The sequence below is a fragment of the Phocoena sinus genome, chromosome 14 (assembly GCF_008692025.1).
Source record: "Phocoena sinus isolate mPhoSin1 chromosome 14, mPhoSin1.pri, whole genome shotgun sequence".
NCBI lineage: Eukaryota > Metazoa > Chordata > Mammalia > Artiodactyla > Phocoenidae > Phocoena > Phocoena sinus.
In genome coordinates, this window is record NC_045776.1 from 81,161,924 (window position 1) to 81,179,066 (window position 17,143).

At 41.6% G+C, this 17,143-nt stretch overlaps 1 protein-coding gene across 1 annotated transcript; it reads left to right on the top strand.

Moving 5' to 3' along the window:
- The first annotated feature begins 2,104 nt into the window (after positions 1–2,104).
- Positions 2,105–12,524, top strand: ARPC3 (actin related protein 2/3 complex subunit 3). Its single transcript, XM_032603274.1, has 7 exons — positions 2,105–2,256; positions 4,450–4,549; positions 7,838–7,914; positions 9,925–9,993; positions 11,148–11,274; positions 11,632–11,726; positions 12,208–12,524. The coding sequence occupies exons 1-7, from the start codon at positions 2,251–2,253 to the stop codon at positions 12,268–12,270; spliced, it is 537 nt and encodes a 178-aa protein (XP_032459165.1). The 5' UTR covers positions 2,105–2,250; the 3' UTR covers positions 12,271–12,524.
- Positions 12,525–17,143: the final 4,619 nt, after the last annotated feature.

Consider the following 17,143-nt stretch of genomic DNA (forward strand, 5'->3'; position numbering starts at 1 on the left):
GTACTAACTTTTTATTACACTCTTGTTTTCCAGTCAGAATTTGAAATATTCAGCCAGGGCAATTTATTTTTTGTTTTTTTTTTCAAAGTTTTGAATGAGTAAATTTCCCCAAGTGTCCAAATGTAGGCAGTGACTTTTTTTTTTTAAGTGTGATTTGTAGTCTCTGAGCACTTAAAAATGTGTACGTTACTTGAATAACAAATGCACACAGAAATGCAAAAGATAATTTTTTCTTTTTAACTTCTTGACACATTGAATTATTTTCAGTATTTGTGATAGGCCCTGGGGAATGGCTAGTCAGTCAACAGATACTTCTCTGGCACCCACTAAAGGAAAGCAGAATCTCTTTTATTGAGTTCTGCCAGGCATTGTGCTAAGAAGAAGCATTTTGCATAATCTCTTTCATTTAATCCTCACAGCAGGTCTGGTCTCCATTGGTGCTGGATCTTCCTGCAGTTGCAGATTAAGTCCTTGTAGAAAACCTGTAACTTGGGTTAAATTTTTAATCATTCTTGGGCCTAGATAGCAGAAGTACACCTGCAGTGTCAAATTTGATCCATTTTCATTAAAGATGCAAAGTGTGAGGGGCCATAGCTATCAGTGGTAACTTGTGCCTAGCGGCCCAGGCTGGGGGCAGGAGTTGGGTATTTGTACCATGGTCCCCTGGTGTGAGCTATTCTCACAGGGCACTCAGAAGAACATGATGAGTGGACAACATGAGAACGTGCTGGGCTGCTCGGGGACTTTTTCTGTGGCCCTTGAGGATGCAAAGGTCAAAAACACCCTGATCTCCCAGTGTTGCTAAATTTTAGAAATGTTATTGTCATGTGAGAGGGGAAGAAAGAAAAGACAGCTTTTCATTCGCCCTCTTCATTACTCCTTGAGCTATACCTCCCTACTTTAGCTTCTGGAGAGTCTGGTGTGTGCCTGTGGGGAAGAGGTGAAGGGTCAGATTCCATTTCCTTCCCCTCTTGACACTGGATGAATATGACAGTTCCAGTCCTGAAGGATTTCACTGTCTTGTAGGAGAGCCTGATGTGATTCTTCAGACAAATTTACTAGTGGGTGCCAGGCACTGGGACTAAGATGGGACTGCCTAGGTCAAACACGACCTTACTGTCATGCGATGATATGCTGGGCCCTTAAGACTAACCATAAACAAGGAAACCTCTGATAAGGAATGTGAAGAAAAGAAGACAGTAATGAAATGGAGAGTGACTGTGAGGCTACTTTGCATGCCTGTCAAATAAGTCTCCCCCTAAAAGGTGCAATTTGGCCAGAGATGTAAATAACAAATCAGTTGTGGGAACACGGGACAAAGTAATCTAGTTTGAGGCACTGGCAGAAGAAATGGCCAGAAGCAGCAATGACCTTGGCTTTTAACCGGAGGCATAATAGGTTAAGAATTCCCGAGCTTTTAGTATGTTCTGGGCGTGTAATTTCAAAGCACTTTACATGCAATTCGTTTCATCTTCAGAAAACTGAGGTAAGTACTGTTATCTCCATTTTCAGACAAAGAACTGAGGCACAGAGAAGTTAACTTGCCCGGAGTTACACAGCCAATAAATCTTGGAGCTGCATTCAAACCCAGGGTCCATTTTCTCAAACATTACACAAAGAATTGCAGCACATAATCACACGAGTAATACACAAATCCCTTCTCACTGTGATCCTTTCTCCGTTTTTAAAATCAGTGGACTGAGTTCATTCTTTCACTCAAGTATTATGGATGCTTACCATGTACCATCACTGTTATCGGTGTAGTGATATAGCAGTGAACAAAACAATCCTTGTCGATGTTCACATGGAGAGAGGGAGACAAACACAGAAGTAAACTAAAAAGAATCAGAACTAAGGAAGAAAAGAGAAAGGGGAGTGAAGTGGGACTGAATTTAAAATAGTGTGCCCCAAGGAATGCTTCACTGAAAAGGTGATCTTTAAGGAAAAACAAAGGAAGTGGTGATTTATCACTGGGATTCAGTACCCCCAGATCCATCTCCACTTTTGCCCACACCTCACGCATGCCCGACACTCAGAGCCCATGCCTAAGGCTCGGGCGCCCCCTGAGGCCCCTGCGTATCCGCGCAGCCGCAACAGCTAGCCGCGAACAGCAAGGCCGGAAGCGCGGCGTCCTGCACTCGCCCTCCCCTTCCGGCTCACTTCCGCCTACCCCGCCAGGGCTGCCACACCGGAAGCGCCGCGCTCTAACCCGATCCTCTTCATCGGGGTTGAAACCCGGGCGCCTCCAAGATGCCGGTAAAGGGGCCGAGCTGGGGGTGTTGGGAGAAGGCGGAGATTTGGGAAAGTGGCGAGAAGTCGTGGGTGCGCTGAGAAAAGCGGGCCGAGGGGGGCAGAGAGAAAGCAGGGGCCTGAAAAGGGGAGAGGCGAGAGGAGCGGGCCGGCCCCTGTAGGATTCGGGCGGCCCGGGGCTGTAGACCGGGCTTGGAGGACCGGGGCGCGGCAGAGTGGGCCGGAGATCCCGGGCGTGCTGAGGAGACTGCCTCAGTTCTTCTGCCCTCTCCTCTCCAATCCCGACCCCTTTTCTCACCCTTTCTGCCTTCCCCCGACTCCAGCAGGGTTCCCAAAGCCTCACTAGAGCCGCGAAGGCCAGGGCTGCCCTTTTAATTTTTCGTATCTGAAGTCTAGAGTCAGCTTCTCCTTTTTTTCCTGCAGGCCCACTTCCTCCTCTGCCTCTGGGGGCGGGTCTCTTAAGCTGCTTGTCGTTTGTGAGACCCCACTTCCCGGACTCCTCCCCTGTCACCCGGGTAGTGGCGGCCACCCCTGCGCCGCTGGGTTTAGGGCTCTCAGAGCAGACGCAAGGTCCGCGCCCGGTTTCCAGATGTTTCTGTTTTCGCGTGTATCAGAGTGGGAGTAAAAATTGATGGTGGTTTGGTTGCTCTTAAGTTCTGACAGCCAGTCTCTGGGTTAGATTTATCACCATCATGGACTCCATTTTGCAGATGAGGAAAAAAGAGGTTCAATAACAAGTGATTATTCATAGGACAAACATTGCTGAGCACCTGCTGCATGCCAAGCACTGTGACAGCAGTGAATAAGGCCAACAAATCACTGTTCTTAAGGAGTTTACATTCTAATGGGGACACCGACAATAAACATGTAAATACAAATAAAATAAAGGAGATTGTTTCAGATAATGACAAATGCCATGAAGAAAATAGATGGGTAACAAGACAGTATAGCTGGTGAAGGGGAGGGTAGAGGCTTGTTTAGATGAAGCATATCTGTAATAAAAAGGAGCAAACCATAATTATCGGTACGTATTTTTACGGATCTCATAGCTACCATTTGACTCCTGATGTATGCCAGGCAGGCCCTGAGCTACACACTTTATATAAATTATCCCATTTAATCCTCACAGTGACTCTATCAAGTAGATATGTTATTGTTTTCTCATTTTGCAGAGGAGGAAACTGAGGCTCAGAGAAGTTAAGTAACTTGCCCAAGGCTGCACTCTATTAAATCTTGATAAATCCAGATTTTACCAGAACACTAAAGCCTTGTACTCATCATTCCAGTTGCACCTAGAGCACCTGGACTTCCCCTGTCCGGGTGCTCTTAAGAAGACAGACTTAATGTCTGTCTTCTCCATTCACCTGAAAATTCTTCAAGGACAGAGCCCATACTAGCCTTGCATGCCATTGGATCCGCATGCCTTGCACACAGAAGGTGCTTAGGAATCTTTTGATGAATGAATGAATGAATAAATGAATGGGGCCCATGTCTTACAAAAAGCCAGACATCTTGTAAAAAGCAGAACTAGAAATCAGCCTATAAATTGCTCTCATAAATATGATTTTTCCCCCTCCTCCTTTAACTCCCATCCACCCACTGAAAGCAAGTATGTATCTCTTCATTTTACAAATTTTGAAATAAGCTAAGAGAAGAAAAGTGATGTCTTGGTCAAAAGGCATAAAGCCAGGAAGTGGCAGAGCTGAAGAGCCAGTGCTTGGGTTGTGGTTTAACAACAGCTGGGGCCTGGGTACCCCTGATTTATATGGTGTTTGCCTATTTCTATAGTGTAAATACTCCTCCAGTTACCATTGTGGTGTCACTAAATGTGGAACTGGAAGAGATGCACATTAGCACCTCATTATATAGTATTTACACCATAAAGATACAAAAGACATAAATAAGCTTAAGATCATATTAAAAATAAATTTTTTAAATAGGAAGTAATAAATTTAAAGTATTTATTACCTTTGCTTTTAATATAATTTACATAATTGTAAATTTATATAATTTCATTTTTAATAATGGCTGTGTTCAGCAACCAGCTTGCCTCAAATTTTCTCAAAATTTAATAGTTTTCTTGAGCCAGTTAATCTTGGATGAGTTAGTCTTTTTTTCCTTTAGGGAAATGTACTTGTTTGCCCTGCTGACATTTGCTCTCTTTCTGCTTTTGTGTTCTTACCTGGCTTGCCACTACAGGCTTACCACTCTTCCCTCATGGACCCTGACACGAAACTCATTGGAAACATGGCACTGTTGCCTATCAGAAGTCAGTTCAAAGGACCCGCCCCTAGAGAGAGTAAGTCGAAACTCCATTATTTTCAGATTTTGGTATGAAACCCTCTGACGTCAAATCAAGGAAATTCTGTCTCAGGTTGCTCTTGTATTTTCTGTTTGCTTGGAGGATATTGTGCTCTAGACCTTTTCAGACCATGGGTATATGTTGCATTTAACAAGAAACTGTATTATTGCTGCCAATTTCTCCAGGATATTTTGTTGAGAGGGAAGAGGAAATGTGCTTAATTCTCAACACTCTTCTATCATCACTATCATTTCTTAAAAACTAATGCTGCTACTTCTGTAGAACGCCATGTCTCCCTCCTTTCTCTGTCATCAAGCTGGAAAAAACAAAATGTATTTTAACCTCTTCTTTATGTAAATCTACTTTCTTTGTCCATTCTTCAGGATCTCAGTTTTCAGCAATACCTCAATCTTAAGTATCCTGTATAATATTACTAATTTCTTCTCTGGCTTCTTGAACGTTATATCTTTACTTTCTTTCTTGGTACTCATTTTTTTTTTTTTTTTTTTTGCGAGGGTGAGCCATTTTCTTTACTGTTCAGAAAGCTTCATTCATTTCAGATGCTATCTGAGACACTTCTGACACATTCTGAGATGTTCTGCCAACAGTGTAATTTGTATTATATTAGACAACTTTTCCGCCTGCACTGAGTTCCATTCATGGTTTCCAAGACCATAGTTTGGATTACCAATTTTGTACTGACCCTGTCTCCATTCTTCTGCCAGATTATTTGACTTGAATTCCTCTTAATTTTGTTTTCAACACCATTTGAAAGCTCAGTAAACTTAATAAATTTGGTGAGTCACCACACTGTTTACTTGTTCTGAGATGAAAAAAAAGGAACAGTGGGAAAAAGCAGACCAAAAAGAGAAAAAATAATGTAAAAGAATTACAGTGCAAAAGAAGAATAAGAGTCAGTGTTGGCCCAGATCTCTTCTCAGATCGTGACAAAATACCATATTATATATCAGAAGATGCAGTTGACCAAGGATGGAGTAAATCTAATTACCACCTTTGCAATTCTTGGGCCCTTGAGGGAGAATGGGACCCCAAGAAACCGGAACTCTGATTTCTGTAGATAAGGAGTGACTTCTTAACTCTTCCCTGGGGGCTGGATTAGGACTGAATTGGAATTATGGAGAAGTATAAGCCTGTGCTGTAGACTAAGTAACTGTTAACATTAATCTAATTACTTACATACAACAAATATCTTTTTTGTGTGTGCGTGTGTGTGTGTGTGTGTGTGTGTGTGTGTGTGTGCGCGGTATGCGGGCCTCTCTCCCCTTGCGGGCTGTGGCCTCTCCTGTTGTGGAGCACAGGCTCCGGACGTGTAGGCCCAGCGGCCATGGCTCACGGGCCCAGCCGCTCCGCGGCACGTGGGATCCTCCCGGACCAGGGCACGAACTCGTGTCCCCTGCATCGGCAGGCGGATTCTGAATCACTGCACCACCAGGGAAGCCCTCAACAAATATCTTTTGAACACCTTTTATATGCCAAACACTCTTCTAGGTTCTAAATCCTATAGTCTAGCCTCCTCCCCCTCCCTGCAATGTGACATTTAAAACTAGCTGGCTGTTGTAAGCGCTGTTTGGATCATCTGAGGAAGTTTCCTGTTTGCAGATAAGAAAATAGATTGCAGGGAACACAAGTCTAGAGTTAGAATTCTGTTGCAGACTTCCCTGGTGGTCCAGTGGTTAAGATTCTGTGCTTCCACTAGAGGGGGAATGGGTTTGATCCCTGGTTGGGGAACTAAGATCCCATAGGCTGTGCAGCGAAGCCAAAAAATTTTTTTAAAAAAGGAAGGAAAAAAAAAAAAGAATTCTGTTGAAATTCTTCAGAGTACCAAAACTTCAGAATTGTTTTGCATTTCTGCTGTGTGAGAGGGATAGAAGTCAGGGACGAGAAATATAAGTAACCATTTCTGCATTGCTGAAACCAGCTGTTGGATATCAAGATCCTGGGATTTTGACCTTTTTAAAATTAAAAAAAAAAAAAAGGAAAACCCAAAAAAAAGGCAAAGAAATTTTGTAATGAGATCTTTGTTACAACAGTACTTCTGGCTTTTCTCAGTCTCTAGCCATCTGAACAGCTTGTACAAATATATTTGAAGTCAGTTTTCATAAAAAGATGTACGTGTGAATCCCAGTGTGTTCCTAAATGACAGTTAAGAGTTTTTTACCTAAAGCTATAGTATGTAAGGTCAAATAAAATTATATTGAGTACTTTGTATTTTTTAAAAAGCATTTTATTAAAGTTAGTCTATGTTTCAGTCTTTTTTTAAAAAATTTATTTATTTGGCTGCTCCAGGTCTTAGTTGCGGCACGCAGGATCTTTAGTTGTGGCATGCATGTGAGATCTAGTTCCCTGACCAGGGATCAAGTCCAGGCCCCCTGCATTGGGAGCATGGAGTCTTAGCCACTGGACCACCAGGGAAGTCCCTGTCTCAGTCTTTTTTTTTTTTTTTAATGTATTTATTTATACAGCAGGTTCTTATTACTTATCTATTTTATACATATTAGTGTATATATGTCAATCCCAATCGCCTGTCTCAGTCTATTTTTATAAATGTATTGAGAAGTGTCTGGAATGTTGAGAGCAGTTATTTCTGGGTAGTGAGATTAGGGTGACAGTTAAGTTTTTTTTCTGTGTTGATTAATTAGTTTCTCTAATGGGCATGTATAATTTTTGTAAAACAATAAAGCTATAAGAATAAATCATGTGCTTATTTTTCTAGAAATTGTTTCTAAAGACTTTATATTTCAGTACCCTCATCTTATTTTATAAAACTCCAAAACCCTTGACCGTTGAGCTTGGATATTTTTTTCTTGATAGCTTTTAAATTTTTATTTATTTATTTATACATTTATTTTATTTATTTATTTTTTGGCTGTGTTGGGTCTTCGTTGCTGTGCGCAGGCTTTCTCTAGTTGCGGCGAGCAGGGGCTACTCTTCGTTGAGGTGCGAGGGCTTCTCATTGTGATGGCTTCTCTTGTTGCGGAGCACAGGCTCTCGGCGTGCAGGCTTCAGTAGTTGTGACACGCGGGCTTTAGTAGTTGTGGCTCGCAGGCCCTAGAGCGCAGGCTCAGTAGTTGTGGCACACGTGCTTAGTAGCCCCGCAAGAAGTGGGGTCTTCCTGGACCAGGGCTCGAACCCATGTCCCCTGTGTTGGCAGGTGGATTCTTAACCACTGCACCACTGGGGAAGCCCCTCTTTTTACCTTTTTTAGATGTTATGTTTTACATTTGGCTAATGTTTTCTGCCTTACTCCCCTCGTGTCCTGCTTAGCAAAAGATACAGATATTGTGGATGAAGCTATCTATTACTTCAAGGCCAATGTCTTCTTCAAAAACTATGAAATTAAGGTAAAGTACAGAGCTTTTACTCTTTTTTTTTTTTTAATTTTTCTTGTAGTATAGGTGATTTACAATGTTGTATAGAGCTTTTACTCTTTAATTTAGTTTTCTTATGGGGATAGTATCAACCTGGCAGTCAGGGTTGATGTAAGGAATAAATTAAATGAAATGAGATTGTGTGATTTTAAAAATCCAGAACAGTGCCTAATTCTGTAACAATGTTAGTTCCTCATTTTTCCTCCAAGGGCTACACCATGGGTTGGCAAACTACAGCCTGAGGGCCAAATCTGGCCCACCACTTCTTTTTGTAAACAAACTTTTATTGGAACATAGCCACATGCATTTGTTTATATATCATCTGTGACTGCTTACATGCCACAATAGTTGAGTTGAGTAGTTGTGACAGAGACTCTGGCCCACAAAGCTTACAATACTTGCTATCTGGTCCTGTACAGAGGAAATTTACCAGCCCATGGTCTAGACACTTATTTATATTTATTCAACAATATTAAGCGCCTACTGTATGACAGTCCAAAACCAAAAAATTCTGCGTGCTATGTTACTTTTTTAATATACTTCTATGTCCTGGACCTAAGATGGAGAGATAAAGAAAATTCAATGACCTGGACCCTTCCCTCAACCTCCATTTCTTCCCTTCTGCTCTTAGTTCTTGTGAGCTCAGGAGGAACGCAGAAGTTGGGTGGGGGCAGAAAAGGAGGGGGGGAGATGGAAAAGGAAGTTCTCTGAGACGCTGCTATGAGCAAGTTACAAGGAATGTCAATAAATCTTCTTGATAATGTTCTAGAATATGGAACTTCAACTCCCTGCCAAACTTTAATCTCTCGGAATCAAGCAGGGTGTGAAATCTTTATTTGTAGACTCTTGGTCTATAAACTGTGGTCTAAACATTCTAAATAGAAACATGTTATAGATGTTTCTATATCTAATGCATAGTCTTAAGTGTGGTGTTTGTAATTAAAGTTCTGCCACATTTCATTCTCTCTCGAATATCATATAATCTTAAAAATAGGGAAAAGTGTAGTTTGTTTCTTTAAAATTATAAATCTGTGTAAAATTTGACATGAAGTATGTGCCACATTTGATTAGCATCCATTTGTCTTCTCCACATTTTTCCTTTGGGTTAGGTCAAGAGTTGGGCTAATGAAGCTCTTCAAAAACAAGTCACTTGTGAAATAATTGCTTCCTCCTTTAGAGTCATAAATGTTTCTGTTCTTGGCAGAGATCCTGAAGTGAAAGAGTTTTTAAAGGTTAGCCAGCCGTATGGTTCATCTCAGGTTTTCCAGGAGGCTTTGTTAACTCTCCTTCCTACACAGAATGAGGAGCTATTGGCACAACTCTTCAGGAACCCAAGGGCGAAGGGAGCTGAGGAAAACAGGGGCAGCTACACAAGCTCAGGGTGAAAACAGGGGCAGCCACACAAGCTCAGGGTGGAAGCTGGTGGCTCCCTTCCCAGGGGCAGACAGAAAGGGGGCTTGAGAAGATTGCATGCAGAGAATGGGAATTTTTAAAAAAATATTTTATGTATTTTTAATTAATTAATTTTATTTTTATTATTTTTGGTTGTGTTGGGTCTTCATTGCTGTGCACGGGCTTTCTCTAGTTGCGGCGAGCGGGGGCTACTGTTCGTTGCAGTGCGTGGGCCTCACTGTGGTGGCTTCTCTTGTTGTGGAGCATGGGCTCTAGGTACGCGGGCTTCAGTAGTTGTGGCTCGCGGGCTCTAGAACACAGGCTCAGTAGTTGTGGCACACAGGCTTAGCTGCTCCGCAGGATGTGGGATCTTGCCAGACCAGGGCTTGAACCCGTGTCCCCTGCATTGGCAGGCGGATTCTTAACCACTGCATCACCAGAGAAGCCCGAGAATGGGAATTTTTGATGCTGTAGTAACTGCTTTCACAGTTTTCAGTTGATAAATCAAAAGACAAAGATTGAATTCATTTATTGCACATAATTATTAGGTTTTGATCAGAATTGTTTTTAAGTTTTGTTTTCTTCCCATAGAATGAAGCCGATAGGACCTTGATATATATAACTCTCTACATTTCTGAGTGTCTAAAGAAACTCCAAAAGGTAATTAAACTTGGATGATCATTTGTCAGGAACACAAATTAATAGGTATTTAGACTTGTTGAGACTTTAAGGACAAGTAGAAAATATTTCCTCTGACTTAGAGCAGGGACTTGAGAGGAAAATCTGGAAAATCTGAATGTAGATCTCTGAACTTATACTGTAGTTGACTAATGAGAAGATAAGGGCAGTGGTGTTTTAAGGCTTTGCATATATTTTCCCAAGATAGAAATCTTGACCAAAAAATTCCCTTTTAAGCCCTTGGCTCAAAGGTTCTTAACCTGGGGTCCAAGGATAGAATTCAAGGTTCCATGAACTTGAGTGGAGAAAAGATTACATCTTTCTTTTCACTAATCTCTAACTGAAATTTAGCATTTACTTTAATGATTAATGTAGGCAGCATCCACAGTAGTATTAGCAATACCTGTGACTTTCTGTAGCATTTTCTTTTTAAATAAATAAATTTATTTATTTATTTATTTTTGACTGCATTGGGTCTTCCTTGCTGTGTGTGGGCTTTCTCTAGTTGCAGCGAGCGAGGGCTACTCTTCGTTGTAGTGCACGGGCTTCTCACTGCGGTGGCTTCTCTTGTTGCAGAGCACGGGCTCTAGGTGCGCGGGCTCAGTAGTTGTGGCTCGCAGACTCTGGAGCGCAGGCTCAGTAGTTGTGGCACACGGGCTTAGTTGCTCCACAGCATGTGAGATCTTCCTGGACCAGGGATCAAACCCGTGTCCCCTGCATTGGCAGGCAGATTCTTAACCACTGCGCCACCAGGGAAGTCCCCAGCGTTTTCATATTACATTTAGAGTTGAAGTTTTGTTTACATTCATTATTACTTCAAAATTTAGTTGTTAGGCCCACTGCTGGGTCTTGTTATTTAGCGCATTAATAAAGAAGCACATATATGACTGTGTGATAAATTTGATGTTTTAATATGGTAATTATTGTATATCACTATAATTGGTTTCTTTTGTAGTTCTGTTTTATCTTATTCATTTAAAACATTAGTCTGAGAAGGGGCCTACAGGCTTCACCAGATTGCAAAAGGGCACCAAAAACATAACCCCAGACATGGCTACTTAGATAAAAAACTGAAAATTGGATATTACTATCCTTTTTCCCTATGTTTGTGTATATAATTTTTTTTTTTTTTTAAGTGCAATTCTAAAAGCCAAGGCGAGAAAGAAATGTATACACTGGGAATCACTAATTTTCCCATTCCTGGAGAGCCTGGTTTTCCACTTAATGCAATTTACGCCAAACCTGCAAACAAACAGGAAGATGGTAAGAACAACATCTCTACCTTCCTATATGGCACAAGATTTTCTCCACTGGACTTCTTAACACCCCTCCTTTTCTTGCCTTGACTGGTGTACAGATTGAGAGTGGAATCTTTAGCCCGTACATTATCTTACTACTCACTCTCACAAAAGATCCTTGGCAACAAGCATGACATGTGGAGAATCTTTTGGACCAAAATGAGTATAGTTATAAAACCATTTGAACTGTCGTTTCTATTTCTTATCTTGTTCGAAGGTATTGAAATGTATCGCCAAGGTCAATGTCGAGATCAGTAGCCAGCCCATTTGGGATGCTTTCTCAAATACATTTTTTTATTGTTCTACCTGCTCTTGATTTTAGAAGTGATGAGGGCCTACTTACAACAGCTGAGGCAAGAGACTGGACTGAGACTTTGTGAGAAAGTTTTTGACCCTCAGAATGATAAACCCAGCAAGGTAAAACTCTTTTTCTTATTTAGTTGATAAATCACCTTTTACCCTGTAGCCACTGTTAAACACATTGAGGTCTTTAGTTTTTGCATTGCAATGTTGCTTAACTTTGGTGCCTTATACATAGTAGGGGTTCACTGAATCACACTGAATAATGAATTGCATGTAATAAAAAATTTTGGTTGTATATTCTTATGTTGGGGCATTGTAAACCCATAGAACAGCTTTTTTGTGTGAGATAGCTTTAATATATTACATTTATTTTGTTGTTGTTATTTTGAGTAACCTGTGAGTCACTCCAAAAGAAAGGGAGGAAGGGAGGGAGGGAGGAAAATTTTTTATGTATCTTCAAAGAGTTTATATAATATAAGGGCTGCCAGACCAATATTAAGTTTTGTTATTAAGTAAATTCATATTCTGACCTTACCTTGAACTTGCATTGTGATTTGACCACCACTGTTCATTCTGTTTTGTCCCCTCTTGTTAGTGGTGGACTTGCTTTGTGAAGAGACAATTCATGAACAAGAGTCTTTCAGGACCTGGACAGTAAAGGGAGCCTTGGGCAGACACTGTCTCCACAGCTGTGGGCAGCATTTACAGCAAGATGTACACAGTTCTTTGCCTTTATTTCATAAAGTTTTATACAGAGGAGAGAAGAGAGTGTGTCTTTACTTGAAGATCTCTTTATCAAGAATTTGGGGCTGAGGGGTGGGGAAGAATGAGTTGTTGATGGGTGATTTGAAATTTCTGCAGTATTAAGCTGGTGCTTAATGAGTAATAATAAAGAAATTTTCTTACATTTCATGTCAGAAAAACTTCATTGCTTATCTTTGACATTCACTTAAAGATTTTTTGAGATAATATTCACCCTTTTAAAGTGTATAATTCAGGGGACTTCCCTGGTGGTGCAGTGGTTAAGAATCCGCCTGCCAGTGCAGGGGACACAGGTTTGAGCCCTGGTCCGGGAAGAGCCCACATGCCGCAGAGCAACTAAGCCCATGTGCCACAACTACTGAGCCTGTGCTCTAGAGTTCGTGAACCACAACTACTGAGCCCGTGTGCCTAGAACCCACACTCTGCAACAAGAGAAGCCACTGCAATGAGAAGCCCGCGCACTGCAATGAAGAGTAGCCCCTGCTTGCCGCAACTAGAGAATCACCTGCGTGCAGCAACGAAGACCCAATGCAGCCAAAAATAAAAAAAAAATAATAAAAAAAAATGTTTTAAAAAATAAAGTGTACAATTCAGTGGTGGTTAATATAGACACAAAGTTTTGCAGTCGTCACCACTAATTCCAGAATATTTTTGCCACCCAAAAAAGATGTACCTGTAGTCTTCAGCAGTCATTCCCCCGCAATTCCTATCCAACCCTTTCCTCCCACTGATCTACTTTCTGTCTCTATGGATTTGCCTATTCTGGACATTTCACATAAATGGGATCATAAAACAAGGGGTCTTTCCTGTCTTGTTTCTTTCACTCAGCATAATGTTTTCAAGGTTCATCCATGTTAGGGACTTCCCTGGTGGTCCAGTAGCTAAGACTCCACGCTCCCAATACAGGGGGGCCTGGGTTCCATCGCTGGTCAGGGAACATCCCACATGCCACGACTAAGAGTTTGCATGCTGCAACTAAGGAACCTGCCTGCTGCAACTAGGAACTGGTGCAGCCAAATAAATAAATAATTTTTTTTTAAAAAAAAGGATCATCTGGGCTTCCCTGGTGACGCAGTGGTTGAGAGTCCGCTTGCCGATGCAGGGGACACGGGTTCGTGCCCCAGTCTGGGAAGATCCCACATGCCGTGGAGTGGCTGGGCCCGTGAGCCATGGCCGCTGAGCCTGCGTGTCCAGAGCCTGTGTTCCGCAACGGGAGAGGCCACAACAGTGAGAGGCCCACGTACCGCAAAAAAAAAAAAAAAAAAAAAGGTTCATCAATGTTAAATCAGTACCTCATTCCTTTTTCTTTTTTTTTTATTGTGGTAAAATATAACATTTACTATGTTTTAACCACTTTTAAGTATATAATTCACTGGTATTAGTTACATACCCAATGTTGCACCACCATCACCACTATCTACTTCCAAAACTTCTTTGTTACCCCAAGCAGAAACACTAACCATTAAACCCCTGGTACCTGTAACCGCCAATTCCTGGTGACCTCTAATCTGCTTTCAGTGTCTGAATTTACCTTTTCCCAGTACCTCATATAACTGCAATCAAACAATATTTGTCTTATTGTGTCTGCCTTCTTTTACTCAGCATAATCTTCAAGGTTCATCTATATTGTAGCCTGTATCAGTACTTCATTCCCTTTTATGGCTCAGTAATATTCTATTGTGTGAATAGACCCCATTTTGTTTATCCATTCATCAGTGTATGAATATCAGAGTGGCTTCCATTTTTTTGGCTGTTATGAACAGTGCTGCCAAGAACATTCATGTACAAGTTTTTGTGTGGACATAACGTTTCCATTTCTTTTGGTTATAAACCTAGAAATGGAATTGCTGAGTCACATGATAGCTATATTTAACTTTCTAAAGAACTGCCAGACTCTTTTCCACAGAGGCTGCACCAGCTGCTCCATTTAACGTTCCCACCAGCAGTGTATGAAGCTTCTGATTTCCCCACATCTTCACCAGCACTTGTTATTGGTGTGTAGCCATCCTAGTGGGTGTCAAGTATCTCATTGTGGTTTTCATTTGTATTTCTCCAATGCTAGTGGTGTTCAACATCTTTCCATGTGGATACTGACTGTATAACTTTTTTTTTGTATAACTTTTTAAAAGAAATGTTTATTCAAATCCTATGCTCATTTTTTATTTGATTTGTCTTTTTGTTGTTGTAGGTTTTTTATATATATTCTGAATACTAGACCCATAGCAGATATATGAGTTGCAGAAATTTTGTCCCATTCCATAGGTTTTTTTTTTTGGCCATGAATGAAGTGTTTATTTCCCATGAAGATCTTCTTTTTTTAATTGAAGTGTAGTTAATTTACAATGTTTTGTTAGTTTCACGTGTACAGGAAAGTACACTTTTTCAGATTCTTTTCCACTATAGGTTATTACAAGACATTGAGTATAGTTCCCTGTGCTATACAGTAGGTCCCTGTTGTTTTTTTTTTAACTTTCTTGATTGTGTCTTTTGAAGCACAGAGATATATTTAATTTTAGTTAAATGTCATTTGTCTATTTTTTCTTTGGTTGCTTATGCTTTTGGTGTCATATCTAAAAGACCATTACCTATACCAAAGTGTCAATTTACAGCTAAGTTTCCTAAGCATTTTATACTTTTAGCTCTTGCATTTAGGTTTTTTTTTTTCATGTAACAAGAAATTTAATGTAACAAGAAATTTTAGGTCTTTGATCCATTTTTTTTAACATCTTTATTGGAGTATAATTGCTTTACAATGGTGTGTTAGTTCCTGCCGTATAACAAAATGAATGAGCTATACATATACATGTATACCCATATCCCCTCCCCCTTGTGTCTGCCTCCCACCCTCCCTATCCCACCCCTCTAGGTGGACACAAAGCACGGAGCTGATCTCCCTGTGCTATGTAGCTGCTTCCCACTAGCTATCTATTTTACATTTGGTAGTGTATATATGTCCATGCCACTCTCTCACTTCGTCCCAGCTTACCCTTCTCCCTCCCCGTGTCCTCAGGTCCATTCTATATGACCCCTGAAAGTATAGTCTTCTTTGATCCATTTTGAATTAACTTTTGTATGTGAAGTGAGATAGGGGTCTAGCTTTATTTCTTTTGCATGTGACTATCCATTGGTACCAATACCTTCTGTTGAAAAGACTATTCTTTACTCTTTGAATTGTATTGGCTCCATTGTCAAAACTCAGCTGACCATAAATGTATGGGTTTATTTTTATTTATTTACTTATTTATTTTTTAAACTAAACTTTTTTTAATTTATTTTTTAAAATTTATTTATTTTTGGCTGCATTGGTCTTTGTTGCTGCGCATGGGCTTTCTCTAGTTGCAGTTGAGTGGGGGCTACTCTTCGTTGCGGTGCACGGGCTTCTCATTGTGGTGGCTTCTCGTTGTGGAGCACGGGCTCTAGGTGCATGGGCTCAGTAGTTGTAGCACGCGGGCTCAGTAGTTGTGGCTCACGAGCTCTAGAGCGCAGGCTCAGTAGTTGTGGCTCATGGGCTTAGTTGCTCCGAGGCATGTGGGATCTTCCCGGACCAGCGCTCAAACCCGTGTCCCCTGCATTGGCAGGCAGATTCTTAACCACTGCGCCACCAGGGAAGCCCTGGGTTTATTTTTAGATGCTACTTTCTATCCTTATGTGGCATTCATTTTTATATTTGGCCAGTTTTTAGCATTTAAGAGGTTTTTATTGTTAGGCTGACAGAAAGTGTGAGTTCTTCCAAAAACTTATGGGACCATGTATTTCTAGGTATGTTAAGGTTATAGATTAGATATTTCAGGAGGTGCCTCGAGTCCTTTGGACATAGTTACTGCACTGCCACCGTTATCATACCTTTACGTGGTTGACTTTTACTTTATGAAGCAGTTGTTTTGGGGCTTCCCTGGTGGCACACTGGTTAAGAATCCGTCTGCCAATGCAGGGGACACGGATTCAAGCCCTGGTCGGGGAAGATCCCACGTGCCGCGGAGCAACTAAACCTGTGCGCCACAACTACTGAGCCTGTGCTCTAGAGCCCTCGAGCCTAGAGCCCATGCTCCACAACAAGAGAAGCCATCGCAATGAGAAGCCCGCGCACCGCAACGAAGAGTAGCCCCCACTCACTGCAACTAGAGAAAGCCCACGCACAGCAACGAAGACCCAACACAGCCAAAAAGAAAGAAAGAAAGATGCAGTTGTTTTGGTATGTACGCTGGGATAGTATTTGGCCACAAGTACAGAAAACCCAATTTACAGTGTCTTGGGGGTTTTTTTGCTTGTTTTTAATTAATTAATTAATGTCTTTATGCCTGTGTTGGGTCTTCGTTGCTGCGTGCCGGCTTTCTCTAGTTGCAGTTGAGTGGGGGCTACTCTTCGTTGCCGTGTGCGGGCTTCTCATTGCAGTGGCTTCTCTTGTTGCGGAGCACAGGCTCTAGGTGCACGGGCTTCAGTAGTTGTGCCACGTGGGCTCAGGAGTTGTGGTTCACAGGCTCTAGAGCACAGGCTCAGTAGTTGTGGCGCACGGGCTTAGTTGCTCTACAGCATGTGGAATCTTCTCAGACCAGGGCTCGAACCCGTCTCCCCTGCCTTGGCAGGAGGATTCTTAACCACTGTGCCACCAGGGAAGTCCTTGTTCGTTTGTTTTTAATCTGGAAGCAGTCCCACATGGGGCAGCCATTTAAGGATGTCATGGGGGTGCCCAGTCTCCTCCTGTCTTCCTGATCTACTCTCCTTTGCATGTGGCTCTCATCCTCATAGTCTCTAGATGCTCCTGCATCTCT

What these genes read in the sequence shown, in the direction of transcription:
- ARPC3 (XM_032603274.1), top strand. An exon ending in GTCTAAAGAAACTCCAAAAG is followed by an intron (nt 9,994 to 11,147) that starts GTAATTAAACTT and finishes TTTTTTTTTAAG; the next exon opens with TGCAATTCTAAAAGCCAAGG. An exon ending in AGAATGATAAACCCAGCAAG is followed by an intron (nt 11,727 to 12,207) that starts GTAAAACTCTTT and finishes CCCTCTTGTTAG; the next exon opens with TGGTGGACTTGCTTTGTGAA.